Genomic DNA, 18,523 nt, shown 5'->3' with positions numbered 1-18,523 from the left:
GAGCTAAAAACTAACGCCAATCATGGTAGAAGTTCTGCTAATTCAAGATGATGGAGATGATGATGAAAAATATGACTATTTAAATGATAAAGATGATACTCACCGATAAAAAAATATTATAGGGTGCCAGTATTGCAAATGAAATGCAACACCAATATAACTTATAACCAAGTGTGTTGTTAACCATGTAAACACATCATAGACTGACTTCAACCATGTCGAATTAAGAAAATAGGGGCGCACTTTCCTCCGAACCTGCAATTAAAAATATTTCACATTAATTCAGCACTACAAGCTAAAGCTGAATGTTACACACACACACACAGATATATATATATATATATATATATATATATATATAAAGCTTGATCATTTTGGTTGTGTTTTTTTATCTTATCATTTTGGATCAATTCTACATTTTATTACATTACATGATGAATGCCCAAATTCTACATTTTATTACATTACAAGATAAATTCAGAAATTCTACATTTATTGCTGTTGTTGTTGTTGTAGGGTTTAACGCCATTTTTCAGCACACGATAGGCTATACATGGCGGCCAGTAGTAATGGTGGAGGAAGAACCCGGGATAAACACCGGAAAGAACCACCGACCCACGAGAAGCTACTGGCAAGCTTTCTCACGTACCCACAATGGCAGAATCCGAGACTCGAACCCACGCAGACAGAGGTGAGATGGCAGTGATCCGTAACGGAGAACGCTTTAGACCACTCGGCCACTCGGGGCCCCCTCTACATTTATTACATTACATGATAAATTCCAGAGTTCAAATTGGATGAATAGATGTATTTATTTTCGGACAGGACAGTATGAATTTCCCCTTGTTGACAGGTTGCCATACATGACAATGAGAATTATACCTGTTGCTATGTGTTATTATTATATTATGTCACAAGACTTGAACTAAATATATTATTAGCTCCCCCCTTGGGTATTCCTTGGACAGCGCTGTCTGGCGAGTATATTTTCCCACCTTCCGATAGTGTATTATACCCCACTATAGGAGAACTGTTCCCAGTCTGGTGGGTATATTCTCCCACATTCTGAATGTGCACTATACCTCACTACAGGAAAACAGTTCCCTTAGCATCCCAAATACAATCAAACTTCAGTAATTATAGGCCAACAACTAGGTACTTTGGCTGCCAAGCCTTATTTTTTGGTTGTCTTTCAGAGAGAGAGTGGAAATCAGCTGAAAGTTGATTTAATGGTAGAAAATGAAAAAAGGTGAAAGTTTTTAAAGACTAATTAAAAGATGGGTTCAAAGCCATTTCTAACAGATTTTCTAGGTGTTTTTGACAGAAAATTCAACATTTATTATATGCATAAACATCAGGCAAGCTGTTAAAATTCACCATTTGGAGTTATATCAACAATGCCTCAGCTATATATGCATTTATGGTAATTTGATTGATTGCAGTTTTACTACTGAAAAGACATTTCATATTTCTTTCTCTGCTTGCAGTTTTCCATATATGATCTATACCATGAGAATGCAAAAATCATGTCTCAGACTAGTCATGTAAAAAACTGCCAGGATTTTCTTTCAGACTTTACCAAATAAGGAGGGTGTGTAATAATAAAAGAAAGTGTGGGGCAACAAAGTTAGACTGGGACCTAGACTGATGGATGAAAATTGTAAGTAAAACAAACAGTACAGACCAATATTCATCTATCTTTACATAGATGTGGTGTTAGATTGGGACCTAGACTGATGGATGAAAACTTTAAGTGAAACAAACAGTAAAGACCAAGATTCATCTATCTTTACATAGATGTGGTGTTAGATTGGGACCTAGACTGATGGATGAAAACTTTAAGTGAAACAAACAGTAAAGACCAATATTCATCTATACATAAATATGGTGTTAGATTGGGACCTAGACTGATGGATGAAAACTTTAAGTGAAACAAACAGTAAAGACCAATATTCATCCATCTTTACATAAATATGGTGTTAGATTGGGACCTAGACTGATGGATGAAAACTTTAAGTAAAACAAACAGTAAAGACCAAGATTCATCTATCTTTACATAGATGTGGTGTTAGATTGGGACCTAGACTGATAGATGAAAACTTTAAGTAAAACAAATAGTAAAGACCAAGATTCATCTATCTTTACATAGATGTGGTGTTAGATTGGGACCTAGACTGATGGATGAAAACTTTAAGTAAAACAAACAGTAAAGACCAAGATTCATCTATCTTTACATAAATGTGGTGTTAGATTGTGATCTGGACATCACAAATAAAACAAACAGCATGAATCTAGACCTGTCTTATCTAATCTGGTGTTAAATCCAGGTCTTAACTGTTATATGGCTATCTTGGGTACATAGATCTGTTCAATCTATTCTTTACAATTCAGCAAGCTTAATACATAAGCAGGAACGGAAGAGAAATTTTCTGCTAATTATAATTATGTGATGAAGGCTGTTTAGACTGTTGGAGTGACTAAATGTCCAACATGTCTGCCAATATGGGTTGTACTTTCAAATGCAAATCTCACTGTAACCCATGTTTTTACAGTGTTCATCAGTATAAACAACACCGAGTTTTGTTGAGTGTGATTAGATTTCTAATGTAGCTTTTACAATTTTTCAGTCATATCGCTATGATGTCTGTAGTGTGACAGTTTATAGTGATGTCTAGCATTGGGGCATCATGCCGCAGACACATAGCATGATGTCCCACCCAGACACATTATCCTGACATAGGCCGACCAGTCCTGACACTAACCTCCTAATGCTGAGCGCCTAGCAAGGCAGCTGTTTGTACCATTTTTGTAAGTCTCTGATATGACTCGGCTGGGGTTCTAACCCACAACGTCCTGCTTCTGAGGCAGATGCTCTAACCACTAGGCTACCAGAGTGGTATAATGAGTTGTACAATATTTTTTGTAATATAATCTCAATGTCGTTCATGCTAACATTTACAATCACATTTTTGAGAAATTAGTAAGGGCACAAATCTATAAACACAGTCAGCTCTGACGCTTTATGAGTGTAGTTCCAGCTTGGTTGCATTCGCTTGTGATGGATATGCATGGTTTGTTACTGAAAGGGAGGCTACTCCAACATCAATGATACACAATTCCATAAGTACTGCACATGAATGTGATTCACATTAAACATCTAGCACTCATTTATTAAATTTAAGGGGGCTCAAACAGAATTTGTATCCTCAAATATAATCCTTTAGACCAGGGCCAATGGAGTTATTTCCTATGGTGTGAGGAGTTATTTCCTGTGGAGAAATGACACCTGGAATTTGTAACATAATTAATAATGCCGTACAAGTTCAATCAATCAATCAATAATGCAGATTTTTCTTCAGTGAGGCAGCCTTCAGGCCAAGGTACTAATTCTCATTTGGCTTCAAGGTGATTTCAGTTTCTGTGTGCGTGTGTGCTTTAGATTTTAAAACAGCTTTACAAATGTTTCAGTCACATGGCTACCATGTCTGCAGTATCTCAGTTTATACTGATGTCTAGCACTGGGGCATCATGCTGCAGACATGTAGCACGATGTCTTGCCCAGTTACATTATCCTGACACAAGGCAGACCAGTCCTAACAATTGCCTCTTAATGCTGAGTGCCTATCAAGGCACCTGTTAGTATAATTTATTTAAGTCTTTGGTATGACTTGGCCGGGGTTCGAACCTGTGACATCCTGCATCCAAGGCTGACGCTCTAATCATTTGGCCACTGGAGTGGTCGATTTGAGTTTCTGAGTCCTTGACTTTAGACTAATACTTCAATAGCTTAAAATTATAATTCTCATGCATAAATTACAGTTAAAAGCTCCCACCTCCCTCCATCCTATGTTTAAACAAACATTTTAGCCCCCACTCCCACCCTCCCGTGACCTTGCATATGCTGTGCATGTTTATGGGCCCTATAGTTTGCAAGTTAGTGATGTGGAGGTATTTCAGCAAATGATAACTAAGATGATGCAGAATTAAAAAACAGCAGTAATCCACAAGCAACTCAATATGATCCAAACAACAGTAATGCACAAGCAATTCAATATGATCCAAACAAACAGTAATCCACATGCAACTCAATATGATCCAAGCAACAGTAATCCACAAGCAACTCAGTATGATCCAAACAAACAGGTTCTAGAATGACATGTGGCTCAAATTTTTACATCAATCTTTTTAAAAAAGTGTTAGCCTACCTGGCGACCTGCAGAAAGAAATAACCCTGCACAGAGGAAAGTGAAATAATATCCTGGATAAATTCCATGCCATAAAGCACTGAGTGCAAACGTTGCCAGTACTTTTTGTATTGGTATTCTCTCATAGCAAATGTAACGTAACCATAGGGATGTCTGCATGTTCCAATTATCAGTGAAATCTTTCAAGCTGAGACCAGTCTGAAATTAAAAAAAGCAAATTGTGTTGTACAGGCTGAACAGATATAAAATAATTTTTTCAAAGGCTCTCAACAAGAAGTATTTTTGAAATTGTTGATCTCAAAATTTAAACTGACACAAATGTATATATATATGTATCCTAATTAACATAACACTTGCACATGCTTTAATAAGTGTACACACATCAATTTTGTCAAAACTTAGTTTTCAAAATATCTATTACTGTATCTTAACAGCTGCCAAAATCAGTTTAGAACATTATAACTTGTTGAAACTTACCACTGTGCATGCTTGGTGTCATGTTACCACTCAATTTATTAGTATAAGCAAGTCTGATCAAGTGGACTGGAAAATGGACACCACTGAGTTAGCAAGGTCATATGTAAGGGGCACATAAAAAGATGGTCCAGAGGTATTAACCTCACTGCCACACTGAATAATCCAAACAGTTGCAAGAACTCTTGTTGAAATCAAAGTCCTACTGGAAATGGACACGAGTTCAACAAGCCATATTATGCATACATGAGGGGTGGAGAATGGAATGGTGATGAATTTAGATGGACAATACACTGTGATGGATGAAAGTTAAGCTTCTTCCAGTTCATGAGAAAACTGAGATTCCAATAGGATAGAAAACTGAGACGATTCCAATGGGATAGAAAAGTGAGATGATTCCAATGGGATAGAAAAGTGAAACGATTCCAATGGGATCGAGATCATTTCTGCTTTTGAGAAGAAAGAACCTACCATATATTGCTGGAGAATGTTAGCCAAGTATGCCACCATTGCTGCAGACCAGAACAGGGTAACAATACAATGCATGAGTTTAGTAAAGACACAAAGGCTGATGATTAAACCAAATGGATGAACTTGATACTGGTAATCCTTGTAATGGTTATCAAAACAAGGAAATGTTCTTGCCAATGGGTAGATAGACTGAAGACTGACGGCATACTTACCCCTTCTGAAGGAGTCAAATCCATCTCCATCTTGTATTGATTGAGAAGACTCAGGTTGATGATCAGCCTCAGCTTGCTATTTGCATTCATATAAGGAAAAGCTTTGAATAAATCCATGGAGGTTGTAATTTACTCAAAATGAATGACTGGATCTCCTGTTGTAGAATATCATCCTTCTGTTGTTAAGTTCCTTATATGAAGAAAGATGATTTGATAAATGAAATCCGAAACCACTCCTAAATGTAGGTTAGATCACCAATTCATTTTGTTGCTGTTGTTGTTGTTCTAGGGTTTAACACCATTTTTCAGCACAAGATCTGCTATACATGGCGGCCAGTATAACTGGTGGAGGAAGAACCCTGGAAAACGCAGGGAATAACGACCGACCCACAAGAAGCTACTAGCAGGCTTTCCCACATACCCATGCTAGCCAATTAAATTTGAAGAAATTAATTTAGTGAGACTAATTTCAGGAGTCTGGTACCCAATGGTAGGCTGACTGTGGGCAGTGAGGTTAGTATGTCAGTGTCGAGAGTTAGTAAGCTCAGAGAATGTGAAACTTAGTTTCTTACCTCTCCTTAACGTAGCCTAAACTGGTTAGATTGTTGCATCCCCGCATTGGCTGGGATCGGAACTGAATCTGCAATTTAAAGATCCCTTTTCCTTTGCTCACCGATCTTTCCTCTGCTATGGCAAGGGCAGATTGGTCATAAAAGACTGAGTTCCTGAGGTACCTGTCTCTGAACTTGAAGCTGGCCTCTAAAGTGTATTGGTGAGCCAAAGTACATCATCTGTGATGCCAGGGAATAATATGGCTTGAGTGACAAGCATCATGTTGTATGTCAGGTACAGATTTGCAGAGGCAGTCAGAATTGGTGAGCTGACCTATTAATGATCCATTAGCTCACAGGCATTGCCCAATTTTTCCACAACTTGGAAAATTAACACTGAGGTCATGTCTAACATAAAAAATGGCAACAACATCTAGGTCCAGTTTCAATGTGGTAAGAAACCCATTATTGTCCACTTTATAAAAACGTGGGGCAGACATGTGGACAGCTGCTTTGTTCTTCTCTTGAGTCTGGAATTCAGTATGCAAGGAGTCACTGTGAGTCTTGTACTGGCACAATATTGCAGGAACTTGGCTTTTGGATAAGAAAGTCTTAACATTCCCCAAATCCAAGATTATTCATTAATTTCTCTAATCCTCACTATCTAGAGAGGCAGTAGGAAGGACTGAGTTTCTTCCTCACTGTAGGGGGTGGAAGGCAGTCTGAAATCACCAACACATATCTCTTCAATGGCAGCCTTAAATCCTATTTCATTGTTGGACCTGAGTAAGGCTGTTGTTAGTGAGTATCTTCATACTCAATGTATGTGGTGTCCTGTTCTGGTTTTACCTCCACATCTGGATAAACCATCCTGTGTGGCACAGATGATGCAAAGCCATGATCTTTGTATAAGTCAATTTAACTTCCATCTGTTTTGGGCATAAACATACATGGAAAGTTGGTTCCACTGGTTGAATTTGTTGAATGGGTCATTTCGCCTGGCAGAAGCGTGGACAGCATGGTTACTGGTCACATGCAGAGGGCGGTCCAGTCGACAGTATTGGTTGTACCATAGGCATGACTGGATGTATGGATCTATCATCAAATTCTGTCACTATATGCATGTGTTGCCATGGCCCTGTTGAGACAGATAGATAAATCACCCAGATCCCAACTAGCTACAGAGATCAAGTCATCAGCATGCTTAGATCTATTTGTATGATCCCCGAAATGAAATGGCTGCACAGGTCAGGATGGAGATACTCTAGTTATAGTACGGATACAATGGATGTCAAGAACCCCATGTGCCTGGACATCAGCCCTTAAGACCATGCAAGTTAGCTATGGAAGAAAGAGTGGAATATAAAGGCACACATTTAAAAATTGTACTGTCATCTCCTGAACCAGGAGTATCTGGGAAGGCTGGATTTGCGAGGATGTAGTAGTTCTCCATAGGTAATATGATTGGGTAACATATTTGAAGAAGAAGCAGCTGAAATCAGCAATTTATAATTGATGAGTGTTTTATCAGGAAACAATTAAAATTTTGGGGTATACCATTCTTGTTCTTTTTTTTTTTGTACCCACTGCTAATCAATTAATTCACTGACATGAGGTTTCTATAATTTTCTAGAGTTCTTCAGTACATGATGAATGTCTATTCCAGATGATTATAAATGAAATCATAGAGATATTTTTTGAAATCGTTAATTTTTCCTGGACCTTTCCTAGTCCTAATTTTAAAAAAATTGAAGCTGACAAAAATTTCTTAAAAGTACGGGAAGACTGTTGTGACTTAACATCAATTATTTATCACTGACCAGCTGAAATGGTAGTAATGGCCTGAAAAAGTGATTTCAATCAAAACAGATCACACAAAATATAATCCATTAATCAAAGTGACCAATACTCTACAAGGGCATGTTTGGTTAATGATAGCAAATATGGTATAACATGCCCAGATGTCTAACAGCCCAAAACATTGATCTAGTGTTGCTGACAATCCTGTTTTACTGAGAAATAAGAGAGAAAAACAAGATTTTTTTTTTTACCTCAATGTTTATTATCTTGATGTTTGTGACCAAATCCCATTTATGGCGACCATATTTGTCCACACCAGCCCATCCAAAACCTGATGCATTGTGTACTGCATCACCTGAATTCATGAGAAATGCATACAAATTATGATTCAGGCATGGTTATACCCTAGATCCTGAAATTCTAATGGCTCTTGCCAGACATTTGTTCCCAAAAATTAACATAGATAGTATATATGTTAAGTTCAATATAAAAACATTCAAAGGAGATATAACAAGTTGTGACCAAAAAAAGGAAAAGACCACCGTCTAAATATTAGATGCACTGGAAACTTTATTATGCTCTGTTCTAGATTTCAGCCACTTTAAGATCCAAGATTCACTTTTTTTACTCAAAATTAATTATTACTTGGCAGCAAGCCGACGTACTACAATGGAAATACATAACACCTAATAGATGGGCATTTCCAGTAATGTCAGGTCATAAAGTTTTATTTGAGGAGGTCCCTAAATAAGTCTTGGAAGATGATAATAAAATTTAGTTATTTGTTTTTTTAATCTTTATTCAAGTATATATTTAGTTCTAATGGCCTGATATGCTGACATAGCAGTGTCAGCAATACAATATACTTAAAATAAAACATATGGTATGAGGTACCAATGTAACATCTATAATATAGACTCTCAGGCATTCGTTTAATTATAGGAATTTTTGAACGTCCAGGAGACAAGCTTTCACACTTTTATTGTGCTTTGTGTCTATAGAGAAATGAAATAATTGGAGAAAACATAATGAGACACTATGTTTCATTGTCTGACAAAGAAACAATCTGTAAACCAGACCTAGACACCCTTGAATTAAGCCAAGTCGGAGATACTTTTATTTATTGTCTGACAAAGATTCAATCTATAAAGCAGACCTAGTTACCTTTGAATTTTTCTTTTTTAAGGTGTTTAATTTACAAATGAATTGATAAATTAATCAAAGACAATTTGATACAACAATTCTATGACTGATGTCCAGTTGCTCAGAGTATATGCCGGTCCAAACCATTGATATGCCGGATATATCTGGCATATACTTCAGTATCTCTGGCTTGTACATTAAACATTATGCACTACATCACCTAAAAGCATGAGAAATGCAGTTAATCCAAGACTGAGATATGGTTTTACATGTATCATGAGAAATGCAGTTAATCCAAGACTGAGATATGGTTTTACATGTATCATGAGAAATGCAGTTAATCCAAGACTGTGATATGGTTTTACATGTATCATGAGAAATGCAGTTAATCCAAGACTGAGATATGGTTTTACATGTATCATGAGAAATGCAGTTAATCCAAGACTGAGACATGGTTTTACATGTATCATGAGAAATGCAGTTAATCCAAGACTGAGATATGGTTTTACATGTATCATGTGAAATTCAGTCAATTCAAGACAGAGATATGTTTATACATGTATCATGAGAAATGTGGTCAATTCTGAATCATGGTTATATGTATGTGAAATGCAGTTAATTTAAGATTATACATGAACGGTGTGACCCCAATATAGCAATACCCATTATAGGATGAATTTGGATATAACACAATCATGTAGTGGCTCTCAAAATTTCACATACATGCATTATTCTCATAAACAAACTTTCTTTTTTCCTTCTTGAAAGTTGTTTTTTTTTTTCAAACTGGTCCAGTACTTCCAAAATTTGTTATGCAGAATGAGACTTATAGGGCAAAAGGTAAATTCAAAAAGGAACAACCACTCCATAAATTATGGAGGAAACATTCAAATATGAGCTTGACAAAGGTTTTCTTAATAATAAGCCTCAAACCAAATTTAACTGTAATCCATTAAGTCCTTCAAAAGATAGAAACAAAAAAAAAATGAAGGCAAATTTCTGAGTCAAACATGGACCATAACTCCTTCAACGTTTGCTGGAAAGTAGCAAAAATTGACCTTGACCAACATCTTCTCAATATAAAACCTTATATCAAATTTATCATGCGACTTTATGCGGCATAACATAACCCATCAGGTCATGACCTGTCATGGGACTTAATTCGACATGACACATTAGGTCATGACCTTATGTCATGGAACTTAATGCAACATGACATAACCCATTAGGTCAGGACATGATTTCATAGGATGTAATGCGACGTGACATAACCCATTAGTTCAGGACCTGATTTAATGGGACTTTTTGCGACATAACATAATCCATTGGGTCATGAACTGATGTCATGGGACTTAATGTGACATGACATAACCCATTAGTTCAGGATCTGATGTCATGGGACTTATTGCAACATGACATAATCCATTGGGTCATGACCTGATATCATGGGACTTAATGCGACATGACAAGACATCAGAATATTGCAAATACTACATTCACCTTCCATAATTATAGTGAGAACATTATGACATGTCTTACCAAGTGACCAAGCCAAATAGTACCTGGCTTTACACAGTGTCATGGACAGCCAAATGTACCACAGTCTGTACAGGAAGCTATGATTAGCGATAAAGCCTGGATCTGCAAAGGAGGACAGAGGCATTAAAATACAAAGTTCTGCAAAAGATTCTGTCTTCCCTCAAATGATGTTATGATGATAAAACTTTCTGCCAAAGATGGTGGTAGAAATCGTTATTATTTTAGGCTACAAATTTAGGCATAAGTTACTAATTAATATATTAAATGATGCTGAAGATAAAGAAGAAATGAGATTTCAATAATTTCAACACAGACTCCTACTGCTGCAGCTGCTATAGCAAGATACGGTTCTAACTGAAGTAGTTGCACACAAACACAAAGTTGATTCAAGGGCTATTCTACCAAATGGTAGTAATCACTACATCAAAATATTCCATGAAATACAACAACGGTTCTGAAGAACGCAGTTTCTCACCTATGAATTGCTTCATGACAATCTGGCTTTCTACTTACATAGGCGAGTCGGAAAATATTTTTTAAAATCATGTAGGAAACTTTTGGCACATGTAAATGAAGACGTTATCATGAGCATTAGCTAGCATCACATTTATCACCATTTTTTTAATGATACTTTCATGATATGTCACAGTACACAGAAGCTACAAGACTGATCACAGGTGAAGGCTAACAGCTATGGAAAATATAGTTTTTTAATATAAAAACAACTAATTTTAATTATGTAATACTCATCAGTTATCATTATACTGCTTTCACTTTTCCTGGTGCTCATTTACAGTCCCAGGTGAATTCCTACTCTAGTTAGTAACCACAGATCTTTAACAAAAGTATACATAATCCCAGTCTGATGCCATAATAAAGAGTTCCAAGATGGTTTCCATACTGGACATCAGATTGGCACCATTTCCATTTGGGACCAACAAGACATTATAAGAAGTCTTTCAGTGAAAGCACAATATCAATATGACCAGCCATTCATCCAGAAGTATTAATAACAAAATGATTAAGATGGCCACTCTGGCGGCCATATTGGTTGTGCAAGAGGCACCCATTTCGTTTCGGAACAATTAGACATCATAAGAGATTTTCATGTGAAAACCACATGGGAATGTTACTTTTCATTCAGGTGAAACAGCACTAAAAAATGCTTAAAATGGTTGCTGTGATGGACCACACTGGGCATCAGATCAGTACCAATTTCATTTAGGACTAACTTGACATAAGAACACTTCTGGTGAAAATCTTGTGTAAATAATTCTAACCATTTAGAACAAGATTTTCAAGATGGCTGCAACGATAGCCATATTGGATGTCAACTTGGCACCAATTTAATTTGGGATCAAGCAGGCATCGTACAAATTCTGGTGAAAACCCCATGCTGATATATCCATCCATTCAGGATAAGACGCCGTAGCAAGTTTCATTCAGACAGGATTATCCCACTTTTTAAAACTAAAATTTGCAGTCTTTTTCTGTTTTTCCCTGGATTAAATTGATATTTTCAAGGTCTACTTAATGACCCACAATGAATGGAATCAAAATCATGTTGGCTAAGAAAACAAGCATTTTTTTAAGGCTATGTATTAAACTACAGGATGACGAGAAACAAAAATATTTCAATTCATATATATTTGCATATAACTCGCTTGAATTTGAGTAAATATGTTACTTTACTTGCTGAGCTGCATGTTCTTATGACGAACGTATTAATAGAAAATTCTTTTTTTTAAAATGTGACAAAAAGCACTTTAAAAAATATATTACCTTTGTATCATTTGTCTGATTGGTGCCCCGACATCAAATTTCAATATGATAAATGGACTGTGTATTTAATGCAATCACTGTCAAGTACACACAAAGCATGGGATTCTGCATTGAAAATTGCATCAACAACCCTGAGACGTTTATGTATTTAGCTTGGTCAGATAAGAAAATTCACAAGAGAAGGCTGTCAATCTGAATGAAGAACTATTGAAGACGTTGCTTAAAGCCATGCTCCCAGTGCATCATATCAAACAGGAAGCAAGAATTTATCATTAACTTTACCTAAGAAAATGGAACTGGGGAAGATAAGCCTTTTAATGTTCTCTTACATTTACCAAGATTTCAATTTGGTATCATGCCTTCTACACAAGAAAAGCTACAGATATTAAGTGAACTAAAGGGTAACCAATCTATCTGACCAATCCAATTTCATGAGCATTTGAACTGACTATACAGCTTTATCCAATTTCATGAGCATTTGGACTGACTATACAGCTTTATCCAATTTCATTAGCATTTGGACTGACTATACTGCTTTATCCAATTTCATGAGCATTTGGACTGACTATACAGCTTTATCCAATTTCATGCGCATTTGGACTGACTATATAGCATAGTTTGGAGCCAGATGATCAATACAGCAATTGTATCTCAAGTGACTGAAAAGTTCCCCAACCTCAGAAAACTTCTGTAATAACTCAATAAATTTTAGCTCATGATCAGTCCAGTTACTATTCAATTGTATTTTTCTGTCAACAAGTGGCATGTGTGAATTTCTTGTTTTTCCCTGACTTTAATCTTTATCTACAAAAAATAGAAGGCTTTTCCTATTGAAGAACAAACTTGTTCTTTCTCCCTTCTCCCCCTCCCCCCTCCAATTTCTTCATAAAAAAAGTAACCTTATAATGGGAAAGAAAAAAACTGGGAGCAAACGGATCCGTGGATGCGTAAATCTTTTTGTGTCAACCATAATATTTACCAAGTTTCAAGGCAATCCATCAAAAACTGTGGGACTAATTTCATTCACAGGTGCTAGATGGAAGGACTGATGAACCCAAGAATTACTATATTCCACTTCCACTTTAGAGGTATAAAGTGTAACAGGTGGACAGACAGACGAGCTGATTCCCCCAAAACTTCATTTGCAGAGTGGATAATAAAACATACCTGCATTGAGATGTGATGGGTAATGAGGCAAGAGGAAAAGATGAATCATCATCCAAACTATCGCTGTTGAAAGCTTCTTCATAACTGGTTCCTACAATGAAACATAATGTTAGCTATACATTATAAACAATGTACATTATACGTGTAATCTTGAAATAACAACAGAAGACTTAATTTTCCCATGAAATTACTGACAGTCATGCATTTGGGTTACCATCCCAATGCTGTTGTTGTTGTAGGGCTTAACGCCATTTTTCAGCACGCGATTGGCTATACATGGCGGCCAGTATTAATGGTGGAGGAAGAACCCGGGAAAACCCCGGAAAGAACCACCGACCCACGAGAAGCTACTGGCAGGCTTTCTCACATACCCACATTAGCCGAATCCGAGACTCGAACCCACGCAGACAGAGGTGAGATGGCAGTGATCCGTAACGGAGAGCACTTTAGACCACTCGGCCACTCGGGGCCCCACCATCCCAATGCTATAGCAGAAATAGATGCTATGGAAACGCTGACAGTTTATGATATTTTACACGTTCTGGACATTTCAGCAATGTATATGGGACTCGGGAAGGTTAATTAAAATGTGATTAGTTATAAGCAAATTCAATTTAGAGGTTTGTATGAATAATCATAAGAATATGGAATAATTTGAAACAAGGTTTTCGAGTAAAATGCGTCTCTGATAATAATTACCTGATCATAATATCTTAGGTGAACTACTACTGCCTCACAAATCCAGCATTCCCTGAATAAACTCTTCAGCTTTAACGTTACAAGTTATCTGACTTCACAGCAGGTGGTTAGAGTGATCTGCCCTTGTCACGGGGATTGGAGTCAAATCCTATTACTTCTTCATTTACTGTTGGATTGGAAGGCATGCTCTCTACATGGATGCAGGGAGGTTGGGAGGGTGTATGTGTATCATGACTGGGTTATCAAACATATTTTACTAGAAAAAATTGGTTTCTTCTTTAAATGTGTTACCCAATCACAATACCTTATGTGAAAAGGTAGGAGGGTGATGGAGATGCATCCCCTTACCCAAGAGAGACCATCTCGAGTCTCCTAATGTATGTGAGACAACTTCTAGATAACTCTACTGGAGAATAGACTCCATATGTCAGGGAAGTGGCTTCATATGGCAGAAGGTATCCCTACTACAAATCCAGCAGTCATCCTGAAGCCACATCCTTATTAAGCTTTTAGGATGAAAGATCTCCAAATGCTGGAGAAGTGTACTCAGATCTCCATCCCATGGCATGGATAATAAAACAGCAGTTTTGCTCATATGCAATGTTTGTGGTGACTGTCTTAACTTAGTGAGACGAGATGCAAAGCAAATTCATTTGATGTTCATGCAACACCAGTTTCATTTAGAACCAACTAGACCATATGATGAATGTGTAAACTTTCATGGCAATCATCCAAGTAACATAGGCAGAGTACTGCTAAAGGATGGATAGATGACAGACGACAAAATGACCACGAGCAATGGAAAACTGATCATCCCATAAGCTCTTCTGGTCTACAACCAACAAAGCTACCAGTACACATTAACTGGACTGGCCAACACAATGTGAAATGCTTACAGCTGTGTCATTAAATACAAATATGTATATTTAACTAAATTCAGTACCTTCTGACCCTGCCATAATTAAAATTCATAACCATCCACGTGAACCTATATTTTAGTTAACTGGTGTAAAAAATATTTAAGCAGATGTTTGCCAAAATTGTGATTTTCTGAAATTCTGAGTAACATCTACAATGCCAATTTAATCCATCTCATATGTCTATTCATCTAATATGCCAATTTAAGCCATCCTGTGTGTTCAGTCATCTAATATGCCTATGGAAGCCATCCTGTGTGTTCAGTCATCTAATATGCCAATTTAAGCCATCCTGTGTGTTCAGTCATCTAATATGCCAACATAAGCCATCCTGCATGATCAGTCATCTAATATGCCTATGGAAGCCATGCTGTGTGTTCAGTCATCTAATATGCCAATTTAAGCCATCCTGTGTGTTCAGTCATCTAATATGCCAACATAAGCCATCCTGCATGATCAGTCATCTAATATGCCTATGGAAGCCATGCTGTGTGTTCAGTCATCTAATATGCCAATTTAAGCCATCCTGTGTGTTCAGTCATCTAATATGCCTATGGAAGCCATCCTGTGTGTTCAGTCATCTAATATGCCAATTTAAGCCATCCTGTGTGTTCAGTCATCTAATATGCCAACATAAGCCATCCTGCATGATCAGTCATCTAATATGCCTATGGAAGCCATGCTGTGTGTTCAGTCATCTAATATGCCAATTCAAGCCATCCTGTGTGCAGTCATCTAATATGCCAAATGAAGCCATCCTGTATTCGGTCATCTAATATGCCAATTTAAGCCATCCTGTGTGTTCATTCATCTGATATGCCAACTCAAGCCATCCTGTGTGTTCAGTCATTTAATACACCAATTTAAGCCATCTTGTGTTTTCAGTCCGTTGTGATCCAATCAGTGATGCTCAGCTTGGAACATAGTTTACTGTGAAAGAAAACTTTCTCCAAGAGACTTCAGAAGAATAAGATGGACAATTGGAGTGATTTCATAAATACTGTTCAAAAAAAGAACTTGTATGTCTTGATGTCTAACATGATGGTGCTTTAAATCAGATTTTTAAACAAAATTATTTCATCATACCAGAGGGGAAGGCTTGTGCACATAGATAGGCTCTGGCTTCCCTTTAGTCTGAAAAAAAGGAAAAAATAGTTTAATCCGAAAGTAAATCAGTTTTTTAATTTTAAGAAAAAGTAGTAAATTTAATAGAAAAAGTGTCTGACACTCAATAAAAACCTGCTACCAAAACAAATGACAACTCTGATGAACAAAGTGCTGCAATTCTAACTCACGAGGAACCATATATAAAAATTGTAACCATATTTTCTGGTTTAAATGCAGGACATGATTATAATTGTGAATCAAGTTAATGACTGCAGTACAAAATTACTAAAACCCCAATAAGCCATGGCACAAGTTTTCTTTCTCCCCTGAAATATTTACAGGTAGAAATCCTATGTATTTGCATAACAGTTATAAACCCAGAAAAATTTCAAATAAAATGATGTGGAATTCTTTTTTGTCATTCTATAACATTACACCCCAATCCCCACCCACCCAATCAAAACTGGAATTTTACTAATTTATTTCAAGATTTGCAAAAAACAAATAAGGGTTAAGTGGAATGCCAAACCTCATGCACAAATCATGCCATAATAAATCCTCCCTGTATAAAATATACCAAACCTTAGCTCAAATCAGATTATTTTATAAATGGTCTATACACCAACCTATTGGCGAGAGAACAATTTAGAATTTGGTGGTAATTTCTTTTACAGAAAACTAATTTTAATGAGTGAAAATATAATGAAAACTCACTTAGAAAAATGAAGGGTTTGTTTTACTGAAGAGAACAGGTGGGACATCAGTAGTGCAAGGAATTATGTGCATATTGGACCTCACATTTATATCATTTAATAACTTTATCATATTCCATAATTCAAGGGATAAACTTAAAAACCAACTTACGAAGAAATAACATTTATTCCAGATGAAAACAAGAGAACCCGTGTACACATAATCTCACAAAATGATCACAAATTTACTAATGGCCATCAACAGACTCCACTATCTTCCTGTATACCAGTATCTTCCTGTATGCCATTACAGCTATGATGACTTATTTCTCCTTCAAATACGTTCCCCGATCACATTAACGTTAGGGATATAAGCCTGCTACCTCTCGAATCCAGCCCTACTAAAAGATGACAATTCGTCTTTTCGGTCTATCTCGTATAGACCAAAGGGCAATAACTCTTGCCCCTTATCTCCTCTTGCCACCACCAGGTGTCACTAGTTTTTAAGCTTCGCTTGTACGGATAACACGTACATTATACCTCCAAACAATCCAAGCCATCTTAGCGTTAAATTGGACCATCCGAAGTTAAATTTGGATTTACTGCGTCGGACAATCATTCTTCTACAAGTTGTATACATTATTTTAGCAATTTTTTTCAAAATTGAGTGACTTTGTCACCCTTATGGATTTCATCTACTGAAGACCATGTTACACACGCTATCGCTAAACTCGTGTTGTCAATTAAAACTTAACGCGACACTGACTAATTTCGCTTACTCCGTTAGTAATGGTTGCGGTATTAGCGAATTAATAACATGCTGAATTGCTAATTTGTGCTTTGTTTTCTTTTCTTGTGTCATTTCAGTAGAAATGTCAACCAAATGCATGAAATGCAAAAAGTTCAAAGCAAAAGAAGACAACCATGACTCTTGGATTGTATGTACTAAGTGTACATCATCTATACCATGCAGCATGTGTAATACTTGGACAGAGCAAACGTGGGCTGATGTAATCCAGAAGGCAGCAAAAGGGATGGATAGACGGAATAAGTCAAAGAAAGATAGCATTGATGTCCTCAGTATACATCCGAAGACAGCCTCCACTGCGAGCCTTGTGGGGGACGTTGGGATCCCCCCTCCACTAAAGTTCATCGTTTGCAACTGTCAGCCACAGTAACATCAGCGGCAATGGAGGAAAATATTGACAGGGTACAACAGTCCACCTTGGAACAGATGCGTCGTTTGGTCCAGGAAACGACGACACAGCTATTGACATCAGGCCTGATATTACCCTTATTTCCCTCGGTCGCTTCTACAGCTTTTCTGACTCTTTGGGGGAATGTTCCCCCAATTTTAGGCTGCCCAGTGGGCGTAATATTCCCCACATGTCCGAGCATGGCCTTTGGGCCTGTAAGTCAGGACGCATGGGTTTTTTTACCAGATCCATCAGATCCATTTCATTATACAACCTCTACGTCACCGGCCGTCCAGCTGTCCCAGCATGGGGACCCTATTGCTAAAACGGTCCGACCAAATATGACTTATGGGGATTTTAGTGATAAATCCATCTCTCAAGCTGTACTGCTGGCAACATACCAATATTATGGCGGAGATTTTAGTGAGAAATCTGTCCGTCCAGCCAGGCCATTGGAGCAGCCAGTACAGGTGATAGCAGAACCGTCGCCAACATTCAGGCCGACCACAAGCCAGACAAACAAGCCGGCAGTCCATATGTTCACGGCTTATCCACAAGGGAGAGTTAG

General features: G+C 37.3%; 1 protein-coding gene across 1 annotated transcript in view; it reads right to left on the bottom strand.

The window, feature by feature from the left end:
- Positions 1-18,523, bottom strand: part of LOC149784412 (membrane-bound glycerophospholipid O-acyltransferase 1-like) — a 79,275-nt gene that overhangs the window by 13,029 nt on the left and 47,723 nt on the right. The window contains exons 7-12 of the mRNA XM_089932470.1: positions 16,047-16,094; positions 13,345-13,435; positions 10,396-10,497; positions 7,965-8,068; positions 4,206-4,403; positions 104-255 (exon numbers count right to left, since the gene is read on the bottom strand). Coding sequence (XP_089788596.1) covers positions 104-255; positions 4,206-4,403; positions 7,965-8,068; positions 10,396-10,497; positions 13,345-13,435; positions 16,047-16,094 — 695 coding nt within the window. The remainder of the gene's footprint in view (positions 1-103; positions 256-4,205; positions 4,404-7,964; positions 8,069-10,395; positions 10,498-13,344; positions 13,436-16,046; positions 16,095-18,523) is intronic.

The sequence above is a fragment of the Sinohyriopsis cumingii genome, chromosome 14 (assembly GCF_028554795.1).
Source record: "Sinohyriopsis cumingii isolate HCF-2022 chromosome 14, ASM2855479v2, whole genome shotgun sequence".
NCBI lineage: Eukaryota > Metazoa > Mollusca > Bivalvia > Unionida > Unionidae > Sinohyriopsis > Sinohyriopsis cumingii.
This window is presented reverse-complemented; position numbering and strand designations above follow the sequence as displayed.